The 21,795-nt window shown below is 40.7% G+C and overlaps 1 protein-coding gene across 1 annotated transcript in view; it reads right to left on the minus strand.

Moving 5' to 3' along the window:
- The window catches only part of LOC131943100 (helicase-like transcription factor), a 32,772-nt gene that overhangs the window by 4,066 nt on the left and 6,911 nt on the right, over window positions 1-21,795 (minus strand). Inside the window, exons 11-24 of the mRNA XM_059303124.1 lie at window positions 21,189-21,317; window positions 20,682-20,831; window positions 20,422-20,478; window positions 19,841-19,944; window positions 19,596-19,739; window positions 19,285-19,420; window positions 18,781-18,916; window positions 18,458-18,637; window positions 15,345-15,475; window positions 14,826-14,995; window positions 14,342-14,482; window positions 14,004-14,116; window positions 13,647-13,827; window positions 12,084-12,164 (exon numbers count right to left, since the gene is read on the minus strand). Coding sequence (XP_059159107.1) covers window positions 12,084-12,164; window positions 13,647-13,827; window positions 14,004-14,116; window positions 14,342-14,482; window positions 14,826-14,995; window positions 15,345-15,475; window positions 18,458-18,637; window positions 18,781-18,916; window positions 19,285-19,420; window positions 19,596-19,739; window positions 19,841-19,944; window positions 20,422-20,478; window positions 20,682-20,831; window positions 21,189-21,317 — 1,853 coding nt within the window. The remainder of the gene's footprint in view (window positions 1-12,083; window positions 12,165-13,646; window positions 13,828-14,003; window positions 14,117-14,341; window positions 14,483-14,825; window positions 14,996-15,344; window positions 15,476-18,457; window positions 18,638-18,780; window positions 18,917-19,284; window positions 19,421-19,595; window positions 19,740-19,840; window positions 19,945-20,421; window positions 20,479-20,681; window positions 20,832-21,188; window positions 21,318-21,795) is intronic.

The following is a 21,795-nucleotide window of genomic DNA, read 5'->3' on the forward strand; positions in this document are numbered from 1 at the left end:
ACATCTTGTGTCTGTCCACTTACCCTAGTGATGATGACATCTTGTGTCTGTCCACTTACCCTAGTGATGATGACATCTTGTGTCTGTCCACTTACCCTAGTGATGATGACATCTTGTGTCTGTCCACTTACCCTAGTGATGATGACATCTTGTGTCTGTCCACTTACCCTAGTGATGATGACATATTTAGTCTGTCCACTTACCCTAGTGATGATGACATCTCGTGTCTGTCCACTTACCCTAGTGATAATGACATCTTGTGTCTGTCCACTTACCCTAGTGATGATGACATCTTGTGTCTGTCCACTTACCCTAGTGATGATGACATATTTAGTCTGTCCACTTACCCTAGTGATGATGACATCTTGTGTCTGTCCACTTACCCTAGTGATGATGACATATTTAGTCTGCCCACTTACCCTAGTGATGATGACATCTTGTGTCTGTCCACTTACCCTAGTGATGATGACATATTTAGTCTGCCCACTTACCCTAGTGATGATGACATATTTAGTCTGCCCACTTACCCTAGTGATGATGACATCTTGTGTCTGTCCACTTACCCTAGTGATGATGACATATTTAGTCTGCCCACTTACCCTAGTGATGATGACATATTTAGTCTGTCCACTTACCCTAGTGATGATGACATCTTGTGTCTGTCCACTTACCCTAGTGATGATGACATCTTGTGTCTGTCCACTTACCCTAGTGATAATGACATCTTGTGTCTGTCCACTTACCCTAGTGATGATGACATCTTGTGTCTGTCCACTTACCCTAGTGATGATGACATCTTGTGTCTGTCCACTTACCCTAGTGATGATGACATCTTGTGTCTGTCCACTTACCCTAGTGATGATGACATCTTGTGTCTGTCCACTTACCCTAGTGATGATGACATCTTGTGTCTGTCCACTTACCCTAGTGATGATGACATCTTGTGTCTGTCCACTTACCCTAGTGATGATGACATCTTGTGTCTGTCCACTTACCCTAGTGATGATGACATCTTGTGTCTGTCCACTTACCCTAGTGATGATGACATCTTGTGTCTGTCCACTTACCCTAGTGATGATGACATCTTGTGTCTGTCCACTTACCCTAGTGATGATGACATATTTAGTCTGTCCACTTACCCTAGTGATGATGACATCTCGTGTCTGTCCACTTACCCTAGTGATAATGACATCTTGTGTCTGTCCACTTACCCTAGTGATGATGACATCTTGTGTCTGTCCACTTACCCTAGTGATGATGACATATTTAGTCTGTCCACTTACCCTAGTGATGATGACATCTTGTGTCTGTCCACTTACCCTAGTGATGATGACATATTTAGTCTGCCCACTTACCCTAGTGATGATGACATCTTGTGTCTGTCCACTTACCCTAGTGATGATGACATATTTAGTCTGCCCACTTACCCTAGTGATGATGACATATTTAGTCTGCCCACTTACCCTAGTGATGATGACATCTTGTGTCTGTCCACTTACCCTAGTGATGATGACATATTTAGTCTGCCCACTTACCCTAGTGATGATGACATATTTAGTCTGCCCACTTACCCTAGTGATGATGACATCTTGTGTCTGTCCACTTACCCTAGTGATGATGACATATTTAGTCTGTCCACTTACCCTAGTGATAATGACATCTTGTGTCTGTCCACTTACCCTAGTGATGATGACATCTTGTGTCTGTCCACTTACCCTAGTGATGATGACATCTTGTGTCTGTCCACTTACCCTAGTGATAATGACATCTTGTGTCTGTCCACTTACCCTAGTGATGATGACATCTTGTGTCTGTCCACTTACCCTAGTGATGATGACATCTTGTGTCTGTCCACTTACCCTTGTGATGATGACATATTTAGTCTGCCCACTTACCCTAGTGATGATGACATATTTAGTCTGCCCACTTACCCTAGTGATGATGACATCTTGTGTCTGTCCACTTACCCTAGTGATGATGACATATTTAGTCTGTCCACTTACCCTAGTGATGATGACATATTTAGTTTGTCCACTTACCCTAGTGATGATGACATATTTAGTCTGTCCACTTACCCTAGTGATGATGACATTTTGTGTCTGTCCACTTACCCTAGTGATGATGACATCTTGTGTCTGTCCACTTACCCTAGTGATGATGACATCTTGTGTCTGTCCACTTACCCTAGTGATGATGACATCTTGTGTCTGCCCACTTACCCTAGTGATGATGACATCTTGTGTCTGTCCACTTACCCTAGTGATGATGACATCTTGTGTCTGTCCACTTACCCTAGTGATGATGACATCTTGTGTCTGTCCACTTACCCTAGTGATGATGACATCTTGTGTCTGTCCACTTACCCTAGTGATGATGACATCTTGTGTCTGTCCACTTACCCTAGTGATGATGACATCTTGTGTCTGTCCACTTACCCTAGTGATGATGACATCTTGTGTCTGTCCACTTACCCTAGTGATGATGACATCTTGTGTCTGTCCACTTACCCTAGTGATGATGACATCTTGTGTCTGTCCACTTACCCTAGTGATGATGACATCTTGTGTCTGTCCACTTACCCTAGTGATGATGACATCTTGTGTCTGTCCACTTACCCTAGTGATAATGACATCTTGTGTCTGTCCACTTACCCTAGTGATGATGACATCTTGTGTCTGTCCACTTACCCTAGTGATGATGACATATTTAGTCTGTCCACTTACCCTAGTGATGATGACATATTTAGTTTGTCCACTTACCCTAGTGATGATGACATATTTAGTCTGTCCACTTACCCTAGTGATGATGACATCTTGTGTCTGTCCACTTACCCTAGTGATGATGACATCTTGTGTCTGTCCACTTACCCTAGTGATGATGACATCTTGTGTCTGTCCACTTACCCTAGTGATGATGACATATTTAGTTTGTCCACTTACCCTAGTGATGATGACATCTTGTGTCTGTCCACTTACCCTAGTGATAATGACATCTTGTGTCTGTCCACTTACCCTAGTGATGATGACATATTTAGTTTGTCCACTTACCCTAGTGATGATGACATCCTGTGTCTGTCCACTTACCCTAGTGATGATGACATCTTGTGTCTGTCCACTTACCCTAGTGATGATGACATATTTAGTTTGTCCACTTACCCTAGTGATGATGACATCTTGTGTCTGTCCACTTACCCTAGTGATAATGACATCTTGTGTCTGTCCACTTACCCTAGTGATGATGGCATATTTAGTTTGTCCACTTACCCTAGTGATGATGACATATTTAGTTTGTCCACTTACCCTAGTGATGATGACATATTTAGTCTGTCCACTTACCCTAGTGATGATGACATATTTAGTCTGTCCACTTACCCTAGTGATGATGACATATTTAGTCTGTCCACTTACCCTAGTGATGATGACATATTTAGTCTGTCCACTTACCCTAGTGATGATGACATATTTAGTCTGTCCACTTACCCTAGTGATGATGACATATTTAGTCTGTCCACTTACCCTAGTGATGATGACATATTTAGTCTGTCCACTTACCCTAGTGATGATGACATCTTGTGTCTGTCCACTTACCCTAGTGATGATGACATCTTGTGTCTGTCCACTTACCCTAGTGATAATGACATCTTGTGTCTGTCCACTTACCCTAGTGATGATGACATCTTGTGTCTGTCCACTTACCCTAGTGATGATGACATCTTGTGTCTGTCCACTTACCCTAGTGATGATGACATCTTGTGTCTGTCCACTTACCCTAGTGATGATGACATCTTGTGTCTGTCCACTTACCCTAGTGATGATGACATCTTGTGTCTGTCCACTTACCCTAGTGATGATGACATCTTGTGTCTGTCCACTTACCCTAGTGATGATGACATCTTGTGTCTGTCCACTTACCCTAGTGATGATGACATCTTGTGTCTGTCCACTTACCCTAGTGATGATGACATCTTGTGTCTGTCCACTTACCCTAGTGATGATGACATCTTGTGTCTGTCCACTTACCCTAGTGATGATGACATATTTAGTCTGTCCACTTACCCTAGTGATGATGACATCTCGTGTCTGTCCACTTACCCTAGTGATAATGACATCTTGTGTCTGTCCACTTACCCTAGTGATGATGACATCTTGTGTCTGTCCACTTACCCTAGTGATGATGACATATTTAGTCTGTCCACTTACCCTAGTGATGATGACATCTTGTGTCTGTCCACTTACCCTAGTGATGATGACATATTTAGTCTGCCCACTTACCCTAGTGATGATGACATCTTGTGTCTGTCCACTTACCCTAGTGATGATGACATATTTAGTCTGCCCACTTACCCTAGTGATGATGACATATTTAGTCTGCCCACTTACCCTAGTGATGATGACATCTTGTGTCTGTCCACTTACCCTAGTGATGATGACATATTTAGTCTGCCCACTTACCCTAGTGATGATGACATATTTAGTCTGCCCACTTACCCTAGTGATGATGACATCTTGTGTCTGTCCACTTACCCTAGTGATGATGACATATTTAGTCTGTCCACTTACCCTAGTGATAATGACATCTTGTGTCTGTCCACTTACCCTAGTGATGATGACATCTTGTGTCTGTCCACTTACCCTAGTGATGATGACATCTTGTGTCTGTCCACTTACCCTAGTGATAATGACATCTTGTGTCTGTCCACTTACCCTAGTGATGATGACATCTTGTGTCTGTCCACTTACCCTAGTGATGATGACATCTTGTGTCTGTCCACTTACCCTTGTGATGATGACATATTTAGTCTGCCCACTTACCCTAGTGATGATGACATATTTAGTCTGCCCACTTACCCTAGTGATGATGACATCTTGTGTCTGTCCACTTACCCTAGTGATGATGACATATTTAGTCTGTCCACTTACCCTAGTGATGATGACATATTTAGTTTGTCCACTTACCCTAGTGATGATGACATATTTAGTCTGTCCACTTACCCTAGTGATGATGACATTTTGTGTCTGTCCACTTACCCTAGTGATGATGACATCTTGTGTCTGTCCACTTACCCTAGTGATGATGACATCTTGTGTCTGTCCACTTACCCTAGTGATGATGACATCTTGTGTCTGTCCACTTACCCTAGTGATGATGACATCTTGTGTCTGTCCACTTACCCTAGTGATGATGACATCTTGTGTCTGTCCACTTACCCTAGTGATGATGACATCTTGTGTCTGTCCACTTACCCTAGTGATGATGACATCTTGTGTCTGTCCACTTACCCTAGTGATGATGACATCTTGTGTCTGTCCACTTACCCTAGTGATGATGACATCTTGTGTCTGTCCACTTACCCTAGTGATGATGACATCTTGTGTCTGTCCACTTACCCTAGTGATGATGACATCTTGTGTCTGTCCACTTACCCTAGTGATGATGACATCTTGTGTCTGTCCACTTACCCTAGTGATGATGACATCTTGTGTCTGTCCACTTACCCTAGTGATGATGACATCTTGTGTCTGTCCACTTACCCTAGTGATGATGACATCTTGTGTCTGTCCACTTACCCTAGTGATGATGACATCTTGTGTCTGTCCACTTACCCTAGTGATGATGACATCTTGTGTCTGTCCACTTACCCTAGTGATGATGACATCTTGTGTCTGTCCACTTACCCTAGTGATGATGACATCTTGTGTCTGTCCACTTACCCTAGTGATGATGACATCTTGTGTCTGTCCACTTACCCTAGTGATGATGACATATTTAGTCTGTCCACTTACCCTAGTGATGATGACATCTCGTGTCTGTCCACTTACCCTAGTGATAATGACATCTTGTGTCTGTCCACTTACCCTAGTGATGATGACATCTTGTGTCTGTCCACTTACCCTAGTGATGATGACATATTTAGTCTGTCCACTTACCCTAGTGATGATGACATCTTGTGTCTGTCCACTTACCCTAGTGATGATGACATATTTAGTCTGCCCACTTACCCTAGTGATGATGACATCTTGTGTCTGTCCACTTACCCTAGTGATGATGACATATTTAGTCTGCCCACTTACCCTAGTGATGATGACATATTTAGTCTGCCCACTTACCCTAGTGATGATGACATCTTGTGTCTGTCCACTTACCCTAGTGATGATGACATATTTAGTCTGCCCACTTACCCTAGTGATGATGACATATTTAGTCTGTCCACTTACCCTAGTGATGATGACATCTTGTGTCTGTCCACTTACCCTAGTGATGATGACATCTTGTGTCTGTCCACTTACCCTAGTGATAATGACATCTTGTGTCTGTCCACTTACCCTAGTGATGATGACATCTTGTGTCTGTCCACTTACCCTAGTGATGATGACATCTTGTGTCTGTCCACTTACCCTAGTGATGATGACATCTTGTGTCTGTCCACTTACCCTAGTGATGATGACATCTTGTGTCTGTCCACTTACCCTAGTGATGATGACATCTTGTGTCTGTCCACTTACCCTAGTGATGATGACATCTTGTGTCTGTCCACTTACCCTAGTGATGATGACATCTTGTGTCTGTCCACTTACCCTAGTGATGATGACATCTTGTGTCTGTCCACTTACCCTAGTGATGATGACATCTTGTGTCTGTCCACTTACCCTAGTGATGATGACATCTTGTGTCTGTCCACTTACCCTAGTGATGATGACATATTTAGTCTGTCCACTTACCCTAGTGATGATGACATCTCGTGTCTGTCCACTTACCCTAGTGATAATGACATCTTGTGTCTGTCCACTTACCCTAGTGATGATGACATCTTGTGTCTGTCCACTTACCCTAGTGATGATGACATATTTAGTCTGTCCACTTACCCTAGTGATGATGACATCTTGTGTCTGTCCACTTACCCTAGTGATGATGACATATTTAGTCTGCCCACTTACCCTAGTGATGATGACATCTTGTGTCTGTCCACTTACCCTAGTGATGATGACATATTTAGTCTGCCCACTTACCCTAGTGATGATGACATATTTAGTCTGCCCACTTACCCTAGTGATGATGACATCTTGTGTCTGTCCACTTACCCTAGTGATGATGACATATTTAGTCTGCCCACTTACCCTAGTGATGATGACATATTTAGTCTGCCCACTTACCCTAGTGATGATGACATCTTGTGTCTGTCCACTTACCCTAGTGATGATGACATATTTAGTCTGTCCACTTACCCTAGTGATAATGACATCTTGTGTCTGTCCACTTACCCTAGTGATGATGACATCTTGTGTCTGTCCACTTACCCTAGTGATGATGACATCTTGTGTCTGTCCACTTACCCTAGTGATAATGACATCTTGTGTCTGTCCACTTACCCTAGTGATGATGACATCTTGTGTCTGTCCACTTACCCTAGTGATGATGACATCTTGTGTCTGTCCACTTACCCTTGTGATGATGACATATTTAGTCTGCCCACTTACCCTAGTGATGATGACATATTTAGTCTGCCCACTTACCCTAGTGATGATGACATCTTGTGTCTGTCCACTTACCCTAGTGATGATGACATATTTAGTCTGTCCACTTACCCTAGTGATGATGACATATTTAGTTTGTCCACTTACCCTAGTGATGATGACATATTTAGTCTGTCCACTTACCCTAGTGATGATGACATTTTGTGTCTGTCCACTTACCCTAGTGATGATGACATCTTGTGTCTGTCCACTTACCCTAGTGATGATGACATCTTGTGTCTGTCCACTTACCCTAGTGATGATGACATCTTGTGTCTGCCCACTTACCCTAGTGATGATGACATCTTGTGTCTGTCCACTTACCCTAGTGATGATGACATCTTGTGTCTGTCCACTTACCCTAGTGATGATGACATCTTGTGTCTGTCCACTTACCCTAGTGATGATGACATCTTGTGTCTGTCCACTTACCCTAGTGATGATGACATCTTGTGTCTGTCCACTTACCCTAGTGATGATGACATCTTGTGTCTGTCCACTTACCCTAGTGATGATGACATCTTGTGTCTGTCCACTTACCCTAGTGATGATGACATCTTGTGTCTGTCCACTTACCCTAGTGATGATGACATCTTGTGTCTGTCCACTTACCCTAGTGATGATGACATCTTGTGTCTGTCCACTTACCCTAGTGATGATGACATCTTGTGTCTGTCCACTTACCCTAGTGATAATGACATCTTGTGTCTGTCCACTTACCCTAGTGATGATGACATCTTGTGTCTGTCCACTTACCCTAGTGATGATGACATATTTAGTCTGTCCACTTACCCTAGTGATGATGACATATTTAGTTTGTCCACTTACCCTAGTGATGATGACATATTTAGTCTGTCCACTTACCCTAGTGATGATGACATCTTGTGTCTGTCCACTTACCCTAGTGATGATGACATCTTGTGTCTGTCCACTTACCCTAGTGATGATGACATCTTGTGTCTGTCCACTTACCCTAGTGATGATGACATATTTAGTTTGTCCACTTACCCTAGTGATGATGACATCTTGTGTCTGTCCACTTACCCTAGTGATAATGACATCTTGTGTCTGTCCACTTACCCTAGTGATGATGACATATTTAGTTTGTCCACTTACCCTAGTGATGATGACATCCTGTGTCTGTCCACTTACCCTAGTGATGATGACATCTTGTGTCTGTCCACTTACCCTAGTGATGATGACATATTTAGTTTGTCCACTTACCCTAGTGATGATGACATCTTGTGTCTGTCCACTTACCCTAGTGATAATGACATCTTGTGTCTGTCCACTTACCCTAGTGATGATGGCATATTTAGTTTGTCCACTTACCCTAGTGATGATGACATATTTAGTTTGTCCACTTACCCTAGTGATGATGACATATTTAGTCTGTCCACTTACCCTAGTGATGATGACATATTTAGTCTGTCCACTTACCCTAGTGATGATGACATATTTAGTCTGTCCACTTACCCTAGTGATGATGACATATTTAGTCTGTCCACTTACCCTAGTGATGATGACATATTTAGTCTGTCCACTTACCCTAGTGATGATGACATATTTAGTCTGTCCACTTACCCTAGTGATGATGACATATTTAGTCTGTCCACTTACCCTAGTGATGATGACATCTTGTGTCTGTCCACTTACCCTAGTGATGATGACATCTTGTGTCTGTCCACTTACCCTAGTGATAATGACATCTTGTGTCTGTCCACTTACCCTAGTGATGATGACATCTTGTGTCTGTCCACTTACCCTAGTGATGATGACATCTTGTGTCTGTCCACTTACCCTAGTGATGATGACATCTTGTGTCTGTCCACTTACCCTAGTGATGATGACATCTTGTGTCTGTCCACTTACCCTAGTGATGATGACATCTTGTGTCTGTCCACTTACCCTAGTGATGATGACATCTTGTGTCTGTCCACTTACCCTAGTGATGATGACATCTTGTGTCTGTCCACTTACCCTAGTGATGATGACATCTTGTGTCTGTCCACTTACCCTAGTGATGATGACATCTTGTGTCTGTCCACTTACCCTAGTGATGATGACATCTTGTGTCTGTCCACTTACCCTAGTGATGATGACATATTTAGTCTGTCCACTTACCCTAGTGATGATGACATCTCGTGTCTGTCCACTTACCCTAGTGATAATGACATCTTGTGTCTGTCCACTTACCCTAGTGATGATGACATCTTGTGTCTGTCCACTTACCCTAGTGATGATGACATATTTAGTCTGTCCACTTACCCTAGTGATGATGACATCTTGTGTCTGTCCACTTACCCTAGTGATGATGACATATTTAGTCTGCCCACTTACCCTAGTGATGATGACATCTTGTGTCTGTCCACTTACCCTAGTGATGATGACATATTTAGTCTGCCCACTTACCCTAGTGATGATGACATATTTAGTCTGCCCACTTACCCTAGTGATGATGACATCTTGTGTCTGTCCACTTACCCTAGTGATGATGACATATTTAGTCTGCCCACTTACCCTAGTGATGATGACATATTTAGTCTGCCCACTTACCCTAGTGATGATGACATCTTGTGTCTGTCCACTTACCCTAGTGATGATGACATATTTAGTCTGTCCACTTACCCTAGTGATAATGACATCTTGTGTCTGTCCACTTACCCTAGTGATGATGACATCTTGTGTCTGTCCACTTACCCTAGTGATGATGACATCTTGTGTCTGTCCACTTACCCTAGTGATAATGACATCTTGTGTCTGTCCACTTACCCTAGTGATGATGACATCTTGTGTCTGTCCACTTACCCTAGTGATGATGACATCTTGTGTCTGTCCACTTACCCTTGTGATGATGACATATTTAGTCTGCCCACTTACCCTAGTGATGATGACATATTTAGTCTGCCCACTTACCCTAGTGATGATGACATCTTGTGTCTGTCCACTTACCCTAGTGATGATGACATATTTAGTCTGTCCACTTACCCTAGTGATGATGACATATTTAGTTTGTCCACTTACCCTAGTGATGATGACATATTTAGTCTGTCCACTTACCCTAGTGATGATGACATTTTGTGTCTGTCCACTTACCCTAGTGATGATGACATCTTGTGTCTGTCCACTTACCCTAGTGATGATGACATCTTGTGTCTGTCCACTTACCCTAGTGATGATGACATCTTGTGTCTGTCCACTTACCCTAGTGATGATGACATCTTGTGTCTGTCCACTTACCCTAGTGATGATGACATCTTGTGTCTGTCCACTTACCCTAGTGATGATGACATCTTGTGTCTGTCCACTTACCCTAGTGATGATGACATCTTGTGTCTGTCCACTTACCCTAGTGATGATGACATCTTGTGTCTGTCCACTTACCCTAGTGATGATGACATCTTGTGTCTGTCCACTTACCCTAGTGATGATGACATCTTGTGTCTGTCCACTTACCCTAGTGATGATGACATCTTGTGTCTGTCCACTTACCCTAGTGATGATGACATCTTGTGTCTGTCCACTTACCCTAGTGATAATGACATCTTGTGTCTGTCCACTTACCCTAGTGATGATGACATCTTGTGTCTGTCCACTTACCCTAGTGATGATGACATCTTGTGTCTGTCCACTTACCCTAGTGATAATGACATCTTGTGTCTGTCCACTTACCCTAGTGATGATGACATCTTGTGTCTGTCCACTTACCCTAGTGATGATGACATATTTAGTCTGTCCACTTACCCTAGTGATGATGACATATTTAGTTTGTCCACTTACCCTAGTGATGATGACATATTTAGTCTGTCCACTTACCCTAGTGATGATGACATCTTGTGTCTGTCCACTTACCCTAGTGATGATGACATCTTGTGTCTGTCCACTTACCCTAGTGATGATGACATCTTGTGTCTGTCCACTTACCCTAGTGATGATGATATATTTAGTTTGTCCACTTACCCTAGTGATGATGACATCTTGTGTCTGTCCACTTACCCTAGTGATAATGACATCTTGTGTCTGTCCACTTACCCTAGTGATGATGACATATTTAGTTTGTCCACTTACCCTAGTGATGATGACATCCTGTGTCTGTCCACTTACCCTAGTGATGATGACATCTTGTGTCTGTCCACTTACCCTAGTGATGATGACATATTTAGTTTGTCCACTTACCCTAGTGATGATGACATCTTGTGTCTGTCCACTTACCCTAGTGATAATGACATCTTGTGTCTGTCCACTTACCCTAGTGATGATGACATATTTAGTTTGTCCACTTACCCTAGTGATGATGACATATTTAGTTTGTCCACTTACCCTAGTGATGATAACATATTTAGTCTGTCCACTTACCCTAGTGATGATGACATATTTAGTCTGTCCACTTACCCTAGTGATGATGACATATTTAGTCTGTCCACTTACCCTAGTGATGATGACATATTTAGTCTGTCCACTTACCCTAGTGATGATGACATATTTAGTTTGTCCACTTACCCTAGTGATGATGACATATTTAGTTTGTCCACTTACCCTAGTGATGATGACATATTTAGTTTGTCCACTTACCCTAGTGATGATGACATCTTGTGTCTGCCCCAGTCTGTGACACCTATCAAAACATTGATCCTCTACTGCAGGGTTCCAAGCCTGACAACAAGTTAAATCTATTTTTAGACTTTAGTAAAAATTTGACTTGATTACAAGAAAGGAAAGGTACAAAAAAAAAAATACTACTAACAAAACCATCAGCCATAATAAATTTTACGTGGTCAAATTCTGGCAGATAACCATTTTACAATTAGCTAAAATACAGAGATGTCCGTCTTTAACAGACAAATAACTTTATAAAACAATTGTAAAACAAAGTCAATAGTCAATTATAAAAAAAAACTAGGTTAGTTGGTTAGGATTAGTTATTACATTTCATTCCTTAAGAACATCAACATTCAATATGATGGTCTTACTAAACCCTCACGTCTAGTTGTACAGGCCAATACAACAAATACCAAAGGACCACATTCGTGTAATAACAGTAGAGATAAGTTGTCAAACAGGAAATCCACACAATAAATATACAAACACATTTGTTTTCTTAGTAAATGACTAAGATCAAAGCACCATTATCAAGTTTTACAATTTTAAAATGACCTAAACCTAAATGCTGCACACTGTTAAATGTTAGAGGCAGAAGGCCCATATGTAAAGTTCCCTTTCCAAACATGACGGACTATGGGGCAAGTGAAGTAGAGTTCACCTGTTTCTGTGACCTCAGCATATGAAGGGTTAGTGTGGTCAGCACTATGCTGAGCCGCCTTTACTTTCCTTAACGTGAGTTAGGTACACATGAGAGCTGGGTGGACTTAGGGACATTCTACTGACTTGAACCCGAATTTCGACTTACGGTTAGCAGTCCAGCTCTCTACCGCTAGGCCACTCCATCTCCAAGGCCCTTATGTAGGTGGTACTTACAGGGTCCATGAGAAAGACTAGGCACATGTATAGCTGGTACTTACAGGGTCCACGAGAAAGACTAGGCACATGTACAGCTGGTACTTACAGGGTCCATGAGAAAGACTAGGCACATGTATAGCTGGTACTTACAGGGTCCACGAGAAAGACTAGGCACATGTATAGCTGGTACTTACAGGGTCCACGAGAAAGACTAGGCACATGTATAGCTGGTACTTACAGGGTCCATGAGAAAGACTAGGCACATGTATAGCTGGTACTTACAGGGTCCATGAGAAAGACTAGGCACATGTATAGCTGGTACTTACAGGGTCCATGAGAAAGACTAGGCACATGTACAGCTGGTACTTACAGGGTCCATGAGAAAGACTAGGCACATGTATAGCTGGTACTTACAGGGTCCATGAGAAAGACTAGGCACATGTATAGCTGGTACTTACAGGGTCCATGAGAAAGACTAGGCACATGTATAGCTGGTACTTACAGGGTCCATGAGAAAGACTAGGCACATGTACAGCTGGTACTTACAGGGTCCATGAGAAAGACTAGGCACATGTATAGCTGGTACTTACAGGGTCCATGAGAAAGACTAGGCACATGTACAGCTGGTACTTACAGGGTCCATGAGAAAGACTAGGCACATGTATAGCTGGTACTTACAGGGTCCATGAGAAAGACTCTGGAGGCAGCTGTCAGGTTGATTCCCACACCCCCAGCCTTCATGGACAGCAAGAAAATGGTTGGAGAGTTGGGGCCAGGACTGGAGAATTCACTGACAGCCTGTTCACGCTCAGACCTACTCATAGTGCCATCCAGACGACTGAACGCAAAACCTTGATGCCTTAAAGCAGACAGAAACAAGACCATTAAACACTTCCATTGGTAATTTAAATGGCAATTTATACAACTACTGAACATCCTAAATATAATATCAAAGCTTTGAAAACTTGGAACATGAAAAACACAAAATTCACAGTACACACATCCAGATGGTGAATCATTTAAGTGAGTACTTACTTTAAAGGTATCTCCAACAATGTGAGTAAAGATGTGAACTGAGATACAACAACACTTTTTACTGTTGGGTCTTCTTTTCTCAGCTCTGTCAAGGCTTTCATCAGCGCATCAACCTGATCAACATATATCAACATATAACAACATACCTCAACCTGAACAACATACATCGACATACCTTAACCTGAACAAGATACCTCAACGTAAACAAAATACATCAACCTGAACAACCAAAGAGACCCAAGGAATATGAGCCCCAATTTAACATAGAATTTATTAGTTAAAAAAAAAGTGTCTAAACTTTTACCAGTGATAGCAACAAAACAAAGCTCAATACCAACCTTAGCACTGGACTGCCATTCGTCGTACATTGAGTTCCCTGACGTGTCAGCCAAGATGTCATCCTGACGTAACTCAGGTGGGACGTCAATCAATTTACTTTTGTCAAGCTGGCCGCGGCAAAGTGGGCACTTTGGCTGAGGCTGAAAGATTCAAATCAAATTCTGAAACGCTAAATTTGGGACAGACAATGAGCTTACCTGTTTTAAAAATGAAAGCGTACAAAGGAAAATAAAACAAAAGGAATTAATGTTAAATTATCTGATACATGGTCAAATGTTTGATTATGTTTTGGTCTCATTTGGTCTTACAATGTCAAAGAGCTGTAGAATGAAATTACAGCAGAAAAATCTTAATACATTAAACAAAAACGTTATCTCCCTTGATGAGATTGGCTGGGGTTAAAGAAACTGTGAAAAGTAAAGTTTGTAAACAAAGAGAACTTAATCAGTGAAACATGATGTATCTAGAAAAAGAATACATTACCTGCTCATTATCAATGACAGCCTCAATACAAGGCCTGCAGTAGACATGAGCGCAGGATGTGATAACAGCCCGGCTCAGACTCTCTAAACAAATGGAACACTCCTCCTCTGAGCCGGAGTTCAGCACGTTCATCAGGTGGTCAATTAACCTTTTCTTTTCTTCTTCACTGACTGTCTGTGATGTATCCAGAGTGTCCAACACACAATCTGGCAACACAACAGTTGCTCAGTTATTTCCCTTCAATTTATTTTACTGTTACTTTGTATATTATTCTATTATCTTAGAAATATGCAAAAAATTATTTTTTTAAATATCTGAATGAAAAAATAAAAAATATTATTCTAAATGAAGTTAGACTATAAATTATTTATTATTAAAAAAAAGTTATTGTGTCTGTTCTAGTCTGGGTGAGACATTTGATCAACAACACACTTGGTAACAAGGCAATAAAAATAATTGAGTTTAAGCTAATTTCTAGGCTGTGATGTTGTTATATACAGCCAACTGAGGTCAACATACCTGGATTGCTCTCCATGACCTTGGCAATGGCTTTGGCGACCAAGAGTGGGTGACAACACAGCTGTCGGAGTCGGATCAGTATGGCCAGCACTTCCCCATAATGATGTAACAAAGTTCCCTGTTGGAAGTATCTGCAACACAAAGATACAGTGTAACCCTAGCTAGCAACCTAACTGCCTCCAACACAAATATACAGTGTAACCCTAGCTAGCAACCTAACTGCCTCCAACACAAATATACAGTGTAACCCTAGCTATCAACCTAACTGCTTCCATCACAAAGATACAGTGTAACCCTAAATATCAACCTCACTGCCCCCAACACAAAGATACAGTGTAACCCTAACTATCAACCTCACTGCCTCCAACACAAAGATACAGTGTAACCCTAACTATCAACCTCACTGCCTCCAACACAAAGATACAGTGTAACCCTAAATATCAACCTCACTGCCTCCAACACAAAGATACAGTGTAACCCTAGCTAGCAACCTAACTGCCTCCAACACAAAGACACAGTGTAACCCTAGCTATCAACCTAACTGCCTCCAACACAAAGACACAGTGTAACCCTAGCTATCAACCTAACTGCCTCCAACACAAAGATACAGTGTAACCCTAGCTATCAACCTAACTGCCTCCAACACAAAGATACAGTGTAACCCTAGCTATCCACCTAACTGCCTCCAACACAAAGATACAGTGTAACCCTAACTATCAACCTAACTGCCTCCAACACAAAGATACAGTGTAACCCTAGCTATCAACCTAACTGCCCCCAACACAAAGATACAGTGTAACCCTAACTATCAACCTAACTGCCTCCAACACAAAGATACAGTGTAACCCTAACTATCAACCTCACTGCCTCCAACACAAAGATACAGTGTAACCCTAACTATCAACCTCACTGCCCCCAACACAAAGATACAGTGTAACCCTAACTATCAACCTCACTGCCTCCAACACAAAGATACAGTGTAACCCTAACTATCAACCTCACTGCCTCCAACACAAAGATACAGTGTAACCCTAGCTATCAACCTAACTGCTCCAACACAAAGATACAGTGTAACCCTAACTATCAACCTAACTGCCTCCAACACAAAGATACAGTGTAACCCTAGCTAGCAACCTAACTGCCTCCAACACAAAGATACAGTGTAACCCTATCAACCTCACTGCCTCCAACACAAAGATACAGTGTAACCCTAGCTATCAACCTAACTGCTCCAACACAAAGATACAGTGTAACCCTAACTATCAACCTAACTGCTCCAACACAAAGATACAGTGTAACCCTAACTATCAACCTAACTGCCTCCAACACAAAGATACAGTGTAACCCTAGCTAGCAACCTAACTGCCTCCAACACAAAGATACAGTGTAACCCTAACTATCAACCTAACTGCCTCCAACACAAAGACACAGTGTAACCCTAACTATCAACCTAACTGCCTCCAACACAAAGATACAGTGTAACCCTAGCTTTCAACCTAACTGCCTCCAACACAAAGATACAGTGTAACCCTAACTATCAACCTCACTGCCTCCAACACAAGAACACAGTGTAACCCTAGCTATCAACCTCACTGCCTCCAACACAAAGATACAGTGTAACCCTAGCTATCAACTTAACTGCCTCCATCACAAAGATACAGTGTAACCCTAACTATCAACGTAACTGCCTCCAACACAAGGACACAGTGTAACCCTATCAACCTCACTGCCTCCAACACAAAGATACAGTGTAACCCTAGCTTTCAACCTAACTGCCTCCAACACAAAGATACAGTGTAACCCTATCAACCTCACTGCCTCCAACACAAAGATACAGTGTAACCCTAGCTATCAACCTAACTGCCTCCAACACAAAGATACAGTGTAACCCTAACTATCAACCTAACTGCCTCCAACACAAAGATACAGTGTAACCCTAGCTATCAACCTAACTGCCTCCAACACAAAGACACAGTGTAACCCTAACTATCAACCTAACTGCCCCCAACACAAAGATACAGTGTAACCCTAACTATCAACCTAACTGCCTCCAACACAAAGATACAGTGTAACCCTAGCTATCAACCTAACTGCCTCCAACACAAAGATACAGTGTAACCCTAGCTATCAACCTAACTGCCTCCAACACAAAGACACAGTGTAACCCTAACTATCAACCTAACTGCCTCCAACACAAAGACACAGTGTAACCCTAACTATCAACCTAACTGCCTCCAACACAAAGATACAGTGTAACCCTAACTATCAACCTAACTGCCTCCAACACAAAGATACAGTGTAACCCTAGCTATCAACCTAACTGCCTCCAACACAAAGATACAGTGTAACCCTAACTATCAACCTAACTGCCTCCAACACAAAGACACAGTGTAACCCTAACTATCAACCTAACTGCCTCCAACACAAAGATACAGTGTAACCCTAGCTATCAACTTAACTGCCTCCAACATAAAGATACAGTGTAACCCTAACTATCAACCTAACTGCCTCCAACACAAAGATACAGTGTAACCCTAGCTATCAACCTAACTGCCTCCAATACAAAGACACAGTGTAACCCTAACTATCAACTAACTGCCTCCAACACAAAGACACAGTGTAACCCTAACTATCAACCTAATGCCTCCAACACAAAGACACAGTGTAACCCTAACTATCAACCTAACTGCCTCCAACACAAAGACAGTGTAACCCTAACTATCAACCTCACTGCCTCCAACATAAAGATACAGTGTAACCCTAACTATCAAACTAACTGCCTCTATCACTCAGCTGACTATTTTATACACAGCAAGCAGTAAAAAATGTCACCATATTACATGAAAACCAGTGACACAATTTAGAGAAAAAATGTATCTTAGAAATGTATTTAATTATCTATGCTTGATTTTAAGATATTAGGCAAGATAAAAGCCCGGAATTCTTTCTAATTGAACCTCAACCTACTTCATTCCAATTATTATTAGCATCAATCCAGAAAGGGCGATCACATGTTGATAAAGGATATTTTAAATTTAAATCTGAACAAAATCCCTGGTAAATATTTAAAAAAAAAAAGACATTTAGTCAATTTGTAAAGTTCCTATTTTTACCTTCCTACAACCACCTGTCCATGATTCTGCATGGCGTCGTACACGCTCCTCTCCTCTCCACTCAGTGTGATCTTCTCCAGAAAAACTTTGCGAGCAGGTAATTCAAGAATTGGTTTGCCATTGATCTGCTGGTTTTTGGTGCGTCTCATTGCTAGATTCTTCATTAAGTGACAAACACGCCTGGTAGAAGTTCCACAACACCATTTTTTAATCAAAAGTAAAACAACAGAACATATCATCTAAATAACTGTTAACTTTACAAGCACATCGTAACATTTTTAACAAGGTATCAAAATGTCAATCTGACTTGAAAAACTACTTACTGCATTGCAGGCTTTTCTCTCTTGCTGAGCGGCCTAACTATGGTGCGATTCCACCACACTTTATCAGTGAATGGTTTGACTTTAAGGAAGTTCACTAAAGACCACAAATCTTTCAAAGAGTTTTGAATTGGTGTACCTACATGATTCAATTAAACACAATCTATCAGCTTCAGAAATAACAAATGTAAAAATAGTTGGCAAAACACAACTTACATAGTAGAGAGAAGCTGAAATGAAGTTTCTTATAAATTCAGCATTGTGTTTATTTAGATAATATTTGTCTCATTAAAAAAAATTGAGTTGTACTGAACATTGACAGCAACAACTCTGAGAGAATCTTTCCTGCCTTGTTTTGGGAAGGAAAACAAAACATCACAACAACATGAATAAAAGCAACATCACAGGTAGTAAGGAAATATCACAACAACAGAAATAAAAGCAACATCACAACATCACAGGTAGTAAGAAAAACATCACACCAACACAGGTAGAAGCAAGCCTCACCTGTAAGAATCCACCTCCTCTGTGCCTTCAGCTCAAAAGCTGCCTTTGTTTGTACAGCCTGAGGATTTCTGATCATGTGACCCTCGTCCAATACAACCCGCAGCCATTCTATTTTGAGTATGGGAGAGCTCTGCATCTGCTCTCATCAAAGAGTGACACATTGAATCAGATTTTTAACAAAATCAGTTTAACAAAAATATACTTTAACTAAAGTCATTACAATGTTCATAAGAACTAAACTGTAACTGGCTAGCAGTAAGATTTACAATACAACTGTTTCTATTATATCAGACATTGAAAAAAAAACCAACCTTATATTCTGATGCCAGGGTGGAATATGTTGTAACAACAACATCTTTTTCCTTAAGAAACGTAAGATCTTTACAGCGACTTGGGCCATAGTACACGTACACTTGTATGTGAACTGTGTCTAGTACATGTTTCTCAAACTCGCTCTAAAACAAACACACAAAAATACATTTTAAAACAACCTGAACTTTCCCAACAAATCAGCATCTAACAGCTTATTAAAATGTGGTGTAGGTCCCCTACTTACCACCCAGTTACTCATTACACTAAGCGGGCAGATTATCAATGTTCCTCTGGGGCCATAGGTCTGAGTTCGTCCAGTTTTAGAATCACAATCAAGTGGGAGCGGGGCTAAAGAAAATGTTTAATTTTTTTTACTGTTTTTGTTAGGTTTTTATTAAATACAACTTAAAATAGTAGAATCCTATTGTTAATCTTACATATAGGTAGACTAGGATTTAATTAATTTTTTTTAAAAAGGCAAATTTTAACACCTTATCCCACAGTAACAATTTTTTTAGATGAATTTTTGTAACAAAAGAAGAACAATTAATATAATATCCATGTTACAGATCTTATAAAAATATTATAAACAGAATTCTACTTGTTGGGTAATAAATGTAATACCCTAAAAAAAAACAGTGCAGAAAAAACAGTGTACAGTGTACATTTGATGATTTTTTTTCAGTGACATTTTTTTTGTGTGTGTGAACCATACAGTTTGGGATGCTTCAAAAGTGTACATGTAAAAATTGTGTATACTTTCAGTTTTGAGTGAACCGTATAGTTTTGGGAAGTTTGAAAAATACAAATAAAAATGGTGTATACTTTCTGGAACATTCTGGGAAACTGAGGATGACAGAATGTCAGGTAAGTCGTCATCAGCTAAAAATTTAAAAGAAAATGTTCATGCAGTAACAATTCAAGTAACATGTTTTTAGTAAAAATGTTATGGTAGAAAAATTTCATTATCAATTATAGTATATTAGTAGCAAATAAAAACTAAACTCTCAAACTATTAGTCAAACCATGATTAATTAAGAGGCTAATGAGCAAGAAGTAAGAAACAATGTCATCATAAAACTTACAGTCAAGAACGAAAATAGAATGATCAGAATTATCACAATGTGAGTGTTTATTTTTTTCATCAGATTTTGTTTGTACTTCTGCGCTGGACTTCGAGTCATTTGAAGTATCTGTCTGGTTATCTAACATATCTTCAACAGGACTTAGGCAACCTGACAAAAAACAACAACCGGTTATTAATATTAGAATCATATTTAAAAACATTAATTTCACCTTCACCAAAATTAAAAGTAAAGGGACGGAGTGGTCTAGCCGTAGAGAGCTGGACTGCTAACCCGTAAGTATCGAGTTCGAATCCGGGTTCAAGTCAGTAGACCGTCCCTGAGTCCACCCAACTCTGATGTGTACCTAACTCACGTTAGAGAAAGTAAAGGCGGCTGGGCATAGTGCTGACCACACTATCTCTTCATATGCCGAGGTCACAGAAACAAGTGAACTCTACTTCACTCGCCCCATAAACCGTCAGGTTTGAAAGGGAAACTTTACTTTTACTTTATAATTAAAAGTACCTTTGTTATTTTCTGTAGTGTTTGATGTCACTAGTGATGAATTGAATGACATAGTTGGGGTAGATCCTTTATCCCCTGCACCAGTATCTGAATGTTTCTTCTTCACACCCATTTTATTATGACTTCTCTCTACAAAGAAACAATTAGTAATTTACTCAGTTAATGGGAAACAATATTACTTTTTGCTGTAAGAAATAAAAATAATGCAACATGAAAAGTTTCTGAAAAATCTGTGATGAAATCAATAACATTTATAGAATTATTATCAAAACAATTATTTCTGTAGTTATGTATTTCTTAGGTGGCTAGGTCACATCTTACCAAAGATACACACCTTACAATACAGTCTTTTTATGCAACAAATTCTTATAAACAGACAGGAAAAATACTCAAACACCACATAGATTCCCAATACAGATTAAATCAAAATCTGCTAAGCTGTTGGTCTTGACTGTTTTTTTTTTGTTGGGTTGTCAGCTTAAGCATAAAGCACAGAATTATTATTATACGAAGTTGCATTGGAACTGCCAAGCAAAAAACCCATCACACAGTTGGAGAAAAACTCAAAACATTCCCCCCCCCCCCCCGTATAGAAGATGGTGAAAGC

Source organism: Physella acuta, unplaced genomic scaffold (genome assembly GCF_028476545.2).
Source record: "Physella acuta isolate Inbredline_101_S28 unplaced genomic scaffold, ASM2847654v3 ptg000441l, whole genome shotgun sequence".
NCBI lineage: Eukaryota > Metazoa > Mollusca > Gastropoda > Physidae > Physella > Physella acuta.